The sequence below is a fragment of the Wyeomyia smithii genome, chromosome 1 (assembly GCF_029784165.1).
Source record: "Wyeomyia smithii strain HCP4-BCI-WySm-NY-G18 chromosome 1, ASM2978416v1, whole genome shotgun sequence".
In the NCBI taxonomy this organism is placed as follows: Eukaryota; Metazoa; Arthropoda; class Insecta; order Diptera; family Culicidae; genus Wyeomyia; species Wyeomyia smithii.
The window spans coordinates 128,616,963-128,631,589 of record NC_073694.1 but is presented as its reverse complement, the minus strand read 5'-3'; the positions used below and the strand labels follow the sequence as shown (position 1 = coordinate 128,631,589).

General features: G+C 39.1%; 2 protein-coding genes and 1 long non-coding RNA gene across 6 annotated transcripts in view; 1 reads left to right on the top strand and 2 right to left on the bottom strand.

The window, feature by feature from the left end:
* LOC129718488 (uncharacterized protein K02A2.6-like) overlaps nucleotides 1–14,627 on the top strand; it is a 333,122-nt gene that overhangs the window by 60,716 nt on the left and 257,779 nt on the right. The window lies entirely within an intron of this gene.
* LOC129718490 (spastin) overlaps nucleotides 1–14,627 on the bottom strand; it is a 249,214-nt gene that overhangs the window by 149,679 nt on the left and 84,908 nt on the right. Inside the window, exons 2-4 of one of the 4 annotated variants that reach the window (XM_055669315.1) lie at nucleotides 8,359–8,551; nucleotides 7,907–8,037; nucleotides 7,452–7,842 (exon numbers count right to left, since the gene is read on the bottom strand). The exons of 2 other annotated variants lie outside the window; for them this stretch is intronic. In XM_055669315.1, the coding sequence (XP_055525290.1) occupies nucleotides 7,480–7,842; nucleotides 7,907–8,037; nucleotides 8,359–8,551 (687 nt within the window). In that variant the 3' untranslated portion in view covers nucleotides 7,452–7,479. Of the gene's footprint in view, nucleotides 1–7,451; nucleotides 7,843–7,906; nucleotides 8,552–14,627 lie in introns of those variants that run through there. One more of the 4 variants, XM_055669312.1, reaches the window with a different exon arrangement.
* LOC129718500 (uncharacterized) lies at nucleotides 2,423–6,167 on the bottom strand. The gene is made up of 4 exons (XR_008726930.1): nucleotides 5,398–6,167; nucleotides 5,066–5,321; nucleotides 4,693–4,971; nucleotides 2,423–4,626 (listed from the first exon to the last, which is right to left on the bottom strand). It is a non-coding gene; the product is annotated as an uncharacterized LOC129718500 (long non-coding RNA).

Genomic DNA, 14,627 nt, shown 5'->3' with positions numbered 1-14,627 from the left:
TTTCAATGTTTACGGCCTTGCTCGGGATTCAAGTTGAAATTAAAAGTCATTTCTATCATTTCACTTTTTGCCTTTCTCCTAGAAAGGTATAGCAATCACTGCAAAAACTAAAGGTATAAAAGTGCTCAAAAGGGCCGAATGTCGTATACCACTCGACTCAGTTCGACGAGCTGAGCATTTTCTGCATGTGTGTGTGTGTAACGCTCTCCCAATCTCACTCGATTTTCTCAGAGATTGCTGAATCGATTTCAATGAAATCAATTGCAAATGAAAGGTCTAGTTGCCCTATAAAACCATATTGAATTTTATTGTAATCTGATTTCTAGTTTAAAGGTTATGTATCAAAATGTAAAAACCACGAAACATCAATATCTCAGAAACTACACAACCGATTTGAACAAAATTAGTTTCAAATGAACGATCTACCTAAAAACCCTCAACTTTTGAATTTTATGAAGATTGAATATATGGTTCAGAAGATACAGAAAGAAACGTGTTCTGGAGACTGTTTAATCTCACTCTCAGAGATGGCTGGACCGATTTTCATAAAATCAGTGTCATATGGAAAGTCTTGTTGCCCCATAAGACCCTAATGATTTTTTTGCGAACGTTTAAAAATGTGAAATCCAGCTATGAAAAGAAACATATTCTGATGACTACTTGGGCTCACTCACTTTTCTCAGAGATGGTTGACCCGATTTCCACAGAATTAGTATCAAATGAAAGGTCTAGCTGCCTCATAACACCCTGTTGAATTTTGCTGTAATCGGAATGTAACTTCGTCTGTAATGTATCGAAATGTGAAAATCACTAAACTTCATTATCTTAGAAACTACACAACAGATTTGAACAATATTGATATTGAATGAACGGGATAGTTAAGGGTTAACTGATGAATTATGATTGAACACTTGGTTTCAAAGTTTGGCTCCCCCATACGTTCCCTTTTCAATTGATTGTAATCAAACTTAAGCAACCGTTATGATTTAATTTGTAAAACAGCAAAAGTCTATTATCTCAAGTATTGCAAGACTTATTTGAACATAACTAGTGTCATACAAACGAGTCATCTCTCAAACTTACAAATAACAAACTTCATGAAAATTTTAAAACTGTTCAAAAGTTTTGTAAAGAAAATAAATTCAAAGACTATTCAACACTAAAGCTGCTTTGAACAATATATATGGCCTCAACATGATTTAAATGTGGTATCGTACTATTTGAACGTTCCCGGTATCGCTCGTGATTAAATTGTTCGAAATTACGAGTCATTTCTTATATTTCGCTATTTCTGAAGCACTAACATTACGTCAAATTTCATATTTTATACTTTAATTACAACATCAATATTTTAGAACCCAAAGAGTGAATATACCTTTTTGGATTTAAGCATTCATGTAAATCTATTTTTACAAATGATAAGTTTGAATGAGAAAGGCTGAGTCTGACCGCTAGGTGGATTTATTTAGGTTTTTTTCTAGTTGTCAATTGAGTTTTCGTTTTATAATTATGGGTTGAGATGAATAATGGAACAGTTCCCCTATCTGTGTTGCTGTGTTTCTAACCTGTTTTATGTTAGAGCTAGGGAAATGATCAGCGTTCGCGTGTGACTATATAATTTCTGAGTCTGAAAGTACGGAAAGTTCTAGTTCTGAAAGTACGGAAAGTGAGTATCTAAATTAACCTTATTTTCGGTTTTGCGGAAAACGGAATAAATAAGTATAAATAAAAAACTAAATTTTTTGTTCCTCTCAATTTCTTTCATGAAAGAAAAAACTGCTTAGTCATTTTCATTGGGGGCCCACATTTTTGTTACCGCACCAGGCCCACCAAACCATAGCTACGCCACTGGTATGGGGTATCCTTAAACCATATGGATTATCATCCGTTTATGGTTATTGATTATGCGGGATAACTGATGGTGACGGTGGAAATCATGAGGAATAATGAAATGCATTACAAAAACAGTGAAGGTGTTAAATTTTATGTTTACATGGCCGTAGCCAGAATTTCAAATAGGGGGGGGGGCGAGCTCTTCAAAATTTTAGAAGTAAAAAAAAATGGTACACTAAGGTCGCTTTTTATGCGGTTGTTTTTACGCGGATTCCGGAATTAACGCGTTTTTTTACGCGGCACGTATCCTCCGCGTAAAAAGCGACTTTAGGCTGATACAAATTTCGAATTCTTTTTATGTCCAAGGTTATCAAAGTTAGCAGAGGGGGTGGCAAAAACTAAATAACACTGAGGCGAAAAAAAAGAAATATCTCTGGTGGGTGACATAAAATGAAAATAAAATGTGTAACGGTCTAGTGTGTTTTAAAAAATAGAAATAAATACTAGTCTTTAGTGATTGTTACATCAAGGCAACCAGTGAAAAGTTCTCCTTGACATCAGAGTGGAAAACTTCATTATTCTTTGTCCAACCTCGAAAATAAATAGATGTTTTTTACTAAAAACTCTTAAGTTCATTTAAACCTTTTGACATATTATTTTGGCGATGAGGATCTCAAGAATCCACGAACATGGCAAAAGATAGAGTTGATCAGCAGCCGCAACCGGGAATTCAAGATATGATTCACAAGATGGCCCAAATTTTACAGCGGATAACGGTCCAGCGGCAGCAGCGTCAGTATCATACCCCGGAGCAGATATTGGAGTCCATCTTTTCGAACATCATCGAGTTTGTCTTCGACGAAGAAAACGGAATTACGTTCGGACGTTGTTGTTTAACCGCTACCAGGACCTCTTCGAGAACGATGCAGGCCAGCTGAATGATGCGGCGAAGGTACGTTCACTTCTCTGAAAGCTGGACACCCATTCGCACAGCTGCTATCTCAACTACATCCTGTCAAAGCTTCTCAAGGACGTGAAGATTGAAGACACAGTCAAGATTCTCAATAAAATCTTCGGGCATCAAACGTCAAACGTTCCGGAAGCGGTTCATGTGTCTTTTCACGATTGTTGTTGACCACCTGTCGATGAACACTCAGCAAGCAGTGAGCATTCAACCGCTGTTCAAATATTGTTGATCTCAGTCAGGTTTTCACCCGACGTAATGTGCTGAACGAGCATTCAATCGTGCATGTTTCCATGGTAGAGCAAGTGCAATTTTGACAGCTTTCTCAGTCGCAGGGAAGAAAGAACGGGCTTTAGCTAGCAGGTCTATAAGATCCAACTCTTCCAAGTTCTTACGGTCTGCTCTCATGCTGCTGCAATGTCAATACAAAACTTCCACCTCTCCGACAAAATTGTCAACTTCATTAAAATTTACGAAATTTTCGGTTTTGCACTTGAAATCTTCCAACGACATGCGTATCACGTAAGCGAGATGCAGCAAGTAAAACGCGTAGTCAGGTGCACTATCTTCATCGAACCGTGTTTCCAGTGAGGTTACAAGAGAATCAAGGTAAGGAATTGTCACAGCTCGGTTCAAATACTCCAAGCTTGTTGATGCAGGCGGATTTACCCGGTACTTTTGCCGCTGCAATATCCTTGGTGGATCAACTGAAAAACCTGTGCAATTCCACGCAACATAGCGCAAGCATTTCAATCAATTATTTTTGATCTGGCTGATACTTTACACAGATGTTTCTATGGGCTGAAGATGTCGTTTTGTCCTATTAGAGTTATTGAAAACAAAATTCTGCACCAATGTCAACTTTTAGGGGGGGCAGGGGGGCAACTTTTTTTTTGTTTACACTGTTTTTGCTTACCAAGTGAATGAACAGTGTTTGGTTCAACAATTTTTCGAAACTTTTTCATACACTAGACCACATACATATCGAATACATCATTGCCATATTGAAGCATTTAGATCAAAATAAGTTCAGAAATCTGTAATTGAATATAGTTTTGTTGTTCAGTAATGCTAAATTGCATAAAAGTGACATCGTTTGCTGCATGTTCAGTAAAACAAAATTCAACTTGCTGGTTGTCAGCTATCATAATTTGCTTTACATTCAGCAAAGCATAAATCAATTTCCTGGCTCCTGGCACCAGCTTCCATCCGCCCATCGGATCATAGCCAAATTACTGTTGATCTAGAGATGTACGATTATCATTTCAACTTTTATGTTCATCTAGCCCAACAGTGACTTAGCTATGGCCTCATATCCGCTATCAGGAACTTAGCAATGATCCCGTACCAGCTGCACAGCGATTTGGCGCGTTTTACTAATGACAGCTTGATGTAAATTTTTTGACATATCAATTCTTTCGTTGGATTCCAGCAAACATTCATTTACTGTTTCCTGTTCAGCAAATAGTTTTGCTGCATTTTCGCGAATCACTGAATCGATTACTGGTTTTCAGTAAATTTATCAATGAAATACTGGTTTACAGCAAAACTAAAATTACTGAACGCAATTCAGTAACTTCTAGAACTGACTACTGCGACTACTACGACTTCTACTTCTCCAATGAGAGACGGATCAGACAGCAACTCGCCGTTCGTTTTGAACACGACGATCTTGGTGTGACGGCTGAGATCGAGTTTCTCCAAATCGTCGCCCAAAACAAACAAGGGTTGCCCTACGCCTCGATCAACGAAATCTATCACGATGCATTTGTTTGTTTCGCCAATTCTAATCGATACTGGTTCTCTGCCGTCTCTTCCTCCTCTGCGACCTTGATCAAACAAATTGCATTGAGTGAGAAAATAGAGTCCGAAGCAAGAGCGCATATCAAACTTACCGAAAGTGATCAGTATTTCGACAACATCGCCTTGATCTCTGACTTCGTACGCTCCGCTAGACATTTGGTTTAGTTGCCCATTCTTTCGACGCAGCCAAATGCGGATTGGTTTTTTTGTCCAATCGCTTCCATAATTACGTCGAGCCTCTCCAGTGCTTCTCCTGTAGCCGTTGGCATTGGTGTTGATTCAACTGTTCTCGCTGGCCGCTTCACGCGTTTGGCCTTGCCATCGTTGTTGGACTGTTACACCTTCAGCACACTTTGGCTGTCGGAAACTTCCTAAGGAGCGAAACAACGGGTTAAGAATGACATAAAAACATACAATAAAATCCGGACATTTGTTAATGAAATTGCTCAAAAGTACAAAACCTACCAAATTCGATTCGGTGCTCGTCCTATACGCTGCCCTATTCTGGCGGACGAACTCCATGGCGGTCTAGTGCACCCAATTCGGTGTTCCTTTAGCCGATTCGCCTGACTTGGCATTATAGTATGCATTCGCTAGTTTGTTGTTGTTATTACACAAATGCTGCCACTTGCGGCGACACTCGGCATCACCGATGCTCATCATATTGCCATTAGTGTGAACCTTTACCCACGCCGAATCTTTGAAGTTTTTGTTTCGGAAGCTGGGCGAATTAACATCCAAAATGACGGTAAAATAAAAATAATGTAAATGAAACGAATCAATGTGAAGAAACAAACCTGGATGCAACTCCACCTGTGCTATCAGCGCTGCCACCAACTCGTCGTTCCAGTTATCCCGGTTTATATGAGCGCGCTTGTCGACCGATTTCCGAGAGGATGCTGCTGCTTCTGTTTGCTTGATTTTTTTCGGCAAATGCGCAGTATATACTGACGCATCGCAATAGCTCTCAAGCGCTTCGCCTGAATCCGAACAGCAGGAATCCACATCCACAAACTCCATTTCACAAAATATCACAAGAGCGAGAACAAATTGAAACCGTACCGAAAACAAATAAAATCAAAACTGCGAAAATTGTGAGTTTTCCGATCACGCCTACTGCAAACCTTGTAATCATCACGGCTATCGCCTTCCGTGTGACGACAGACAGACTTTAGGAGGCTTGGCAACAAGAAGGTGTGCACACGGCGTAGCTAAAGACGGCGTGATTGCGCGATCTGTGTTCGCGAGTAGAAGGTGGTGGATGCTAGAAGGCGCAATTTTCGTCAAGAAGGCATTGTCACGCCGTGTGTGTATTCGGGCCTTAACTGCCAGTTTATCAGCGACGTTTTGATAATTTTTATTTAAATGCACTGATCTTGGTGAGCCAGGATATCACGGAATCGATACATCTAGTTTTCCCGGGAAATTTGGTGTATGACATTTGATATCAACTAGGCGATATCACATGATATCCGTCATAGCTATCAACTGTTCACTTTATCAACGAGATTGAACGCTACAAAACAAAACAGAATGAATGCATCGGCGTAGCTCTCCAACTAGAAGAAAAAATCACAAGAAGGTTGTATGCAAAGCCACGACCGCAAGGTTGAAGTAGAATACTTTTACAAGAAAACTAACCCGGCTGCTTGCGTGTCAGTTACACACGCAACGGTTTTCACCCGTATCTTATTGCGGTTTGTAACATCTAGCGATTTCGTTTGCTCGCTGTTGCGTTTTGCATCATGTTGCAACTTGGCAGCTGGGAGACGACGAAATTCTGTTTATACTGATTGATTGAATCGACTTCATATTAGCTCTGCATAGTCGAACTAACTGCTTTTGTGAATGCGTACTAACAGGGCAGTTGATTATTCAGTGTCGGTTATGCTGATCGCGCCTTTGCGCTGCCCCTACAGTGGGGGGTTTACTAATTAAAGTGAAAATTAGACAACTACAACAGAATTTGATTGCATCCCGCACAGAATGTCTGCTTGTGTTGGTGCCAGTAAATTATTAACCTTCAATTATTTTTTTATTTGCCTTGAAAAAAGCATGTTGCGGTTCAAAATCGGTTGCTTATTACAACCTTTGAGCTGCCCTAACATTGGTGGAATTAAGATACACGGACAACATGCACTGTGGAAGCTATTTCACATTCAGTAAATTAGACGGGTGCGACAAATTTGAATTGCCAGGATGCAACACAGAATGCTTGCTTGCGTTGACAAAAATTATTAACTTTCAATGACTTGTTTATTTTCCTTAAAAAAGGTATTTTGATTTCCGAAATTGGATTTCCTGATGGCAATTATCATGCTGCCCCAACACGGGGGGAATAATGGCTGTCTGGCGACACACGCTGAGAAAAACCGCGCTGCTCCTGAGACGTGGTGACCAACCACAGGGCTAGTGCTGCTGCTAAGGAAGGACGACTGCTGTTGTCGCTGTCTAGAACTATTATGAGCGGCTCCGGCTGAAACAGGCTCTTATATAAGCCAAATAGCATGTTTTCAATTGCAAGGTATATGATTCTGTCGACCGTGCTTGGGAAGCAAGCATATAACGACCAATCAGAGGTCGAATTTTTCGTTTTGACAAGGCTTGACTATTTTCAATAGTACAATAGTGTGAATAATAAAATTACAATTATCTTATTTTGGGAAGAATCTTAGAAGATTTTCCAATCTATTGCTGCAAGAACGAAGGAAATCCATCGAATACTAACCGATTTATTAGCATTTGAAATTGGACATATTTTTCACTTTTTTCGGTTTTAGATTTTCATTTCACATCCCTATGTAGCCGAACTTCCTGAGAGAAGTATTCTACTTCAAAAAATACGAACATATTATTTGAGACCACTAAAAACTTTATTGTTAGTGAGTTTTATTCGTCAGACGACGGTGGTTTTTTTTCTTCTTATATAATTTTACGCCTTCGATTTCTATGTTATGATTACGTATTAAGTGTTGTGTCAGCATGTAGCGAAATCGGAATTCATGGCCACAAAGTTCACATCGACTTCCTTTTTCTCCAGTATGCTTCATAACGTGATACTTGAGCGAACCGGCATTCGGATAACTTTTGGGACAAAATGTGCAGTGATATGCATTTGTTGAATCATCGTGAATCAGTTGGTGACGGGTGAATGCTTGACGTGTTCCAAAAGATTTTCCGCAATATCCGCACAAAAGAGTGTGAGAAGAATGCACTGTACTCTTATGATTTCTGAGATCATGCTTAAAAGACAAATTAGCATATTCAATAAGAAGATTATTACATTAAAAATATGTTATACGGTACCTTGGTAAAATACGCCTTTTCACATTGATCGCACTGAAAATCTTTTTCCTTTCGGTGAAATTTCATGTGGGTCTCTAAGTAAAAAGGATTTCGCTCGAAATTTTTTCCACATATTGGACATATGCGCTTTCCTTCAGGAAACAAAGACTTTTTGTTCTTTTTAACACACAGCAATTTACTTTGATGCGTTCTTATGTGATATTTTAATTGATGAATTTGATGATATCTGTTTGGACATAATGGACACTGCAATCGTTTACGCTCTCGTAATCGCTGCAGTTCTTCCGAAAACGTGATTGATGCATCTGTATTGCCATGAATTTTTGTAAGGTGCACGCGATAACCAGAGCGAGTATTAATTTCTTTATTACAAATTTCGCATTTGTAATTTTTATTACGTAAAGAATCGGGTGTTCCAATAGCCAAACAAGTTTTCCTATGTTTTTTCTTACGGCTTAGATTAGGAAACTGTTGTCCACAATCCCAACATTCTTCAGCGGGTGTAGCGCTTATCTTTTTATTTTTGGCTGGAATACTATCAAGCACTGCGATCATTTCGTCAACAGATAGGCCAATCAAAACTGGTAATTGGTCGTCTTCACTTTTATTTCCAGCTTCGTTAGAATGTTGCTCAGGAATTATTACCTAGAAAGGAATTTGAAACATATTTTTCATTGTTGTGAATTTAGCTCTTCAAACTTCCCTGCAATAAAACTGTGACCATACACAAAATATACACATATGCAAATTAGCAATGGGCGATATTGTATCGGTATCGGAAATGTCGATACTTTCGAGACGATACTTCGATTTTTTGGATCGATACACAGGCGTCCGATAGTCGACCGTATCGATACTGAAAATCGCGATATTTGTATCGATATTGTTCTATGCCTACGGACCATAAGAGCTGGAACCACTGAAAAGCTGCCACTGTCAGTATAAATATCGCACAAGTCTATTTGCACTTGCAAAACTTAGATGGAGAAATAGATAGAGAGAATGTTGTGAGCCAAACGAACTGTCAAAATCTAAGCCAAACGCAGCATAGGGCCAAATTCGAAATTTGTTTTACTTAAGCCACACATTTAAAGCCAAAAAGGAGTGCTCAATAATAACGTGTTCACAAATACTTTCAAAAATAGGCATAGCTCTACGTTGCCGTATTAAGCCACAAAACTTATATTGTTTCTCTGACAATTGATTAAAATATTGTTTGTTCACATTTATTCTCAGCTTCATTTGTTTTTATTTGAATTAATTCTACTTTCTGCGTTAAAATGCATCCACAAACCCCTCAAACGAAATTCAACGTTATCAGAAATGATGTTTGGCTTCGATTTAGTTGGGCTAGCGGAAGGCCAACTAAAACGTAGCCCAACTAAACATAGCCCAACGAGCGAAATTTGACTGTATTTTAAAAACAAATATAAGTTTTCTGGTTACACTGTTCAGATCGAATATTGGCAAGCGGAAACTAACTCATGCTTTCCGTCGACACAAGTTAGAGTACAAGTGAAAAATAAAATTGCAATATTTATTAGTTAGAAAAATTCAGCGGTAGACTTCACTATCTTATTTTCGCTGACATATCTAACTTTTTCATGTCATCAACTTCCTCATCAATTAATATGGAAGTGTGTCAATAATTTATACAAATAAGACGGGAGCTTCACAGCCCATTGGGCCAGTGAATACAAATCTTGAAGATATAAGATGTTTAATTCATTTGTTTGCTAAAGCTCAGAATTTCTGCATTACCTGTATGTATTTGTTTGTGAATTCATTTGATTCATGCTGCTCTAGAGAATGCGGATAGATACCTGAAAAACAACAAAAAGTCGGCACATCAAATTTCCATTGCTGGAAACCACCAAAATTTTGCTGATTTTTGGTGTGCTGTGCTTCCAGCAATCTGTTCAGCAAAATGAAATTTGCTAATTATTCAGTGATGCTCAATTGCATAAAAGTGACAGGTCGTTTGCACATCCCTGTCACGAACGTCATCCCCATACATTTTGCTTGAAGCCGTTTTTCTCTGGCTCAATTATACGTCAAGAGGCTGTCAATGCTTGCGAAACAGCCGAATAAGCTCCGTCCATGCGAGATCAACTGTGGCTGCAAGTGGTGTGTAGAAATGCATAAAGCGAAGAATGACTGTTTCGTTTTGAACGTTTTAAGGATTTTGTGCAGGACATAAATGGTCACGTTCAAACATGTTTCATCACGTTCTGGAGAGCCCTACATTCAATATAGTTAGAAGCACGCAAAAAATCCGTACAGTAACACATGCGGCACAATGAACAGAGCTTATGATCATATTTTCAACACTAGCGCCATCATCATCGGCGGCGGCTTCAGGAAACAGTTGTCATGACATCGGTCTGGTCGTTTACTGCATGTTCAGTAAAACGAAATACAACTTGCTGGTTGTCAGCTATGACACTTTGCTGTTCATTCAACAAAGCATAAATCTATTTGCTGGTTAACCAGTTAGTTCAAGGGAACCATGTTGCCGTCAGGCACCAGCTTCCATCCGCCCATCGGATCATAGGCAAATTACTGTTGAACTAGAGATGTTTGATTATCATTTCAACTTTTAAGTTCATCTAGCCCAACAAGGACTTAGCTATGGTCCCATATTCGCTATCAGGAGCTTAGCGATGATCGCGTACCAGCTGCACAGCGATTTGGCGCGTTTTACTAATGACAGCTTGACGTAAATTTTTTGACATATCAATTCTTTTGCTGGATTCCAGCAAACATTCATTTACTGTTTTCTGTTCAGCAAATAGTTTTGCTGTATTTTCGCGAATCACTGAATCGATTACTGGTTTTCAGTAAATGTATTATTGTTTCAGTTGAAAACCGAAATAATGACTCGCGTCTTTCGATTTTTTAACCTTATACACAATTGCGCATTGTGAATGTCGCATCTAGTGCGCTGTATAGCGCATCTGACGCGCAATACAGCACACTAGATGCGACACTATGCGCATTGTGCATAAGGTAAAAAAATCGAAAGTCGCGAGTAGGTATTTCGGTTTTCAACTGGAACAACAATATCAAAAATTCAAAAAGTGATCTCAGCTATTGTATCGATACTTCTGGTATCGATACTTTCTGTCCGATATTTTGAGTATCTCGATACTTGTGGTTCTTCGGGTATCGATTCTGAAGTATCGATACTCTCCGTCGTATCGCCCAATGCTAATGCAAATACGTACACATATTCATACCCAAGTAACATTTCAGATTTAAAAGCGTATTACAAATACAAAACAAGTTTAACGAGAATCTCCAAGAGTATCATCACATCTGTTCAACTGAAGAACCAAAAACGAGACAAAATCTATTTATTTTAAGTATCGACATCTAGCGATGGAGAGAACGCATTTTACACTCAAAATTTTATTACATTTATACTACTCATACTAGCTCGTGGTAAAGAATTATTTCGGCCTCTCTTGTTCTCATACAAAACCAAAAAGCGAAAAGACTGTGCGAATGCGAACTCTCACCGCACTTTTGTCGAGAGAATTTTTTGTTCTCTCCGGTAATGCTATAGCGAGAGTGCCTTTTCATGGTAATCGTACAGTAGCACTCGCATACTAGTGATGGGAAACTTATCGATACTTATCGATAATATCGATAAATGCTGGTCATCGATATTATCGTTAATTTTTTGACGTTAACGATAATTATCGATGTTATAAGGGTGAGCACAAGTCAGTGCGGCTGGTTACTGGAGGAGACCCAAAAGAAGGAGACCTCACCTACCGTACCCCAGGAGTTGCTTTTGCCGCTAGGTATTTGTTGGGTGCTGTTATTCGACAAGATTTAGCATTGTTGGGGGTGGTGTAAAGGTTCGCCCCGGGTGTCACTGAGTTTCTGAGAAATAATGGTAACTAAAAAGGTATTTATAGTATTTAGTTTCCTAAGAACAGATGAATTCGACAACTTAGTACTGGAGAACTTTAAAAAAATATCCAAACTTTTTGCACCATCCGATAAAAAGCAATGATACGAAATTATAATAAAATGCATTTTCTTTGGCTTGCCAAGTCTTATAATATGATGGACATGTCTAGCGACAGTCTATTGGTAATTCTCTGGTAATTGTTTAGTTTAACTTGGAACTGTTTAAGTTTAAAGTATCTGTTACCCAACAAACAATTTTTAGTTCCACTAAAAATCCAAATCAACGAAATTGTTTCGCCAAAAAAGTATCCTGGTTTATACAGGGGGTAGACAAAATAATTGAGATAAATAAAATTCTCTCGAATTTCGAATGGCCAGAACTTTACGAAAAATGAATCAATTTTGATGACCGGTTTCATTTCACTGGAAAACAGTATTATATTAGTATTATTTGGGAACTTGGTGTGACCAACCTACACCGAAAATGTTTTGGATTTCAAGAGTGTGTGTCACAGTGTACATTTTTGCAACGCATAGAACGTTTTAGGCAACTAAATTGTCTATCTAAAATACTTCATTTATAAAAATTTGAGATCACCGATATTTTCTAAAATCCTTTTTTTATTTTTAAAATTATATGTTTTTCAGAGTAGGATCTTTAACTCATTTTTTTATATTTTTGAAGTAAAATTCAGATAATTTCTACTAAGATATATGTATTCATAAGAAAAGGGTTCAAATACAGTTAGGTTTTCTTACGCGGGGGATACATGCCTCGTGAAAAAAACATGTTAATACAGAAATCCGCTTGATAAACCGCTTTAATTCAAAAATTCGCGTAAAAAACCACGTAAATTTGAAAATCTGCATAAATAACCTTTTAGAGAAAATCCGCGTGAAAATAATCTGACCTTTTTAAATGACCTTTTAAATCCTGACCTTTTTAATCCAGATAACTTTTCAAACGCAAGATTGCAAAGTTGCTTTGTTTAATAAGACCTACACACCCACAATGTTCGATTGAATTCTGCTAGAGTGCTGCAAGCTCAAAGAAAATTAGTACCCAACAGGGAAAAAACCGCCAAAATCAACACCCATACCTAATAAATTCATACCTCGATGATTCCTTGGCGAATTTTCATTCTTTGGTTACCAATGAACCCGAAATAAATTCTGATTTATTGAAAACATATAAACCTAGGTGAAACAGAATGCCAGAAAAAGTTCTACGCGTTGCAAAAATGTACACTTTGGCACACACTCCGGAAATCCGAAACATTTCCAGTGACCCTTGGTCACGTCCAGTTCCCAAGTAATACTAGGAAACTAGGACAGTTTTTCAGAATTGATTCATTTTTCGTGAAGTTCTGGCCATTCAAAAATTGATAGAATTTTGCCTGCTTCAATTATTTCCCTTATTATACAACCTTCAAAATGAACTTCAGCTTGAAACTACTCCGTAGAAAGCACTCCCGGCGTAAAACCCGAAGACTTTCCAAAACAAACTGTTTAACTCCTCCGGTTGTTTAAATTTTCATTCGCAGTATCGTAAGATTTGTCATTCAAGGTCTTAACACAATGAATACGTTGCGGCTGCGTTTGCGGTAATTTGACAGTTAGCCCATACATTTACTGTCACATTGATGTCAACGCAACGCAAACGTATTTATTCTGTTTGGGCCATTTCTGTCTCTGTTTTTAACAAATTTATATAGTAAAATTGCATTTGTCCAATAACGTTTGCGGTAAAAAAATGGACAAAAATTGCCGATTTTTCATGGGTTTACCTTCAATCGCACTGACGAAACTACTCATGCATCATCAATCATAGTAACCCATGAGTTAGCAAAAAAAATTGACAGCTCTATCAGTCAAACTCTAACTGTGATGACGAAAAAAGTGAAGCTACTCCGTACAGAAGTGTGCGCGTTCAAAAACGGTACCTCGCCGCGTCAAAAACGAACATCGTGCGGCACTTTGTGGACGCCGGGTATGCCGGTTCTGGCATCTACAACATCTTGACACTATTGGACAACGATCAGAGCATCGAAAGGAAGCCCGGTTCCGGACGGCCAACGACCCTGAGCGACAAGAAGCTTCAAAGGATGCTGAAGAGGAAGACCGAGGGAAAATTGGCTAAATCGCTGCGTGCACTTGGCCGAGAGGTTGGTGCATGCTCTAAAACAGTGAAAAAGCATCTGGAGAACATGGACATACATGCAGGAAGCGGCAGTCCCGTCCACTGGTCTCGGAGCTGCAGGCAATGATGCAGCGACAGCGGTGGAATAAAATGGTCAAGTCGATTTTCTCGGCGAATCGCGACGCGACAGTGGTACTGGACGACTAGACCTATCTCACCCTGGATGGCAACGACTAGCAGGGCTCTTCGTATTTTACCTCCCCCACGAAGGAAGTGAGCACCGAGGTAAAGTTTATTTCACAGACCAAGTTCCCCAAGAAGGTGCGGCTGTGGCTGACAATCAGTGAGAAAGGGATGTCAAAGTTGCTCTTCTTTCGCTCCGGGCTGGCCGTAAACACGGAAATTTATAGTACGAAGTGCCTGACAGAAGTCGTTCATCAAGAAATACCATAAGCGCAAAGACACGGTGTTCTGGCCAGATTTGACGTCGGCCAATTACTCGAAGCGATCATTGGAGGAGATGGAGCGGCTGAACATCGATGTGGTACCGAAGTCGGCGAATCGGCCCAATGTTCCCCACCTGCTTCTCATCGAGAATTTCTGGACAAACTTGAAGCGCAAGATCTATTCCAACAATTTTGTCGCGAAAACGGAGGAGGA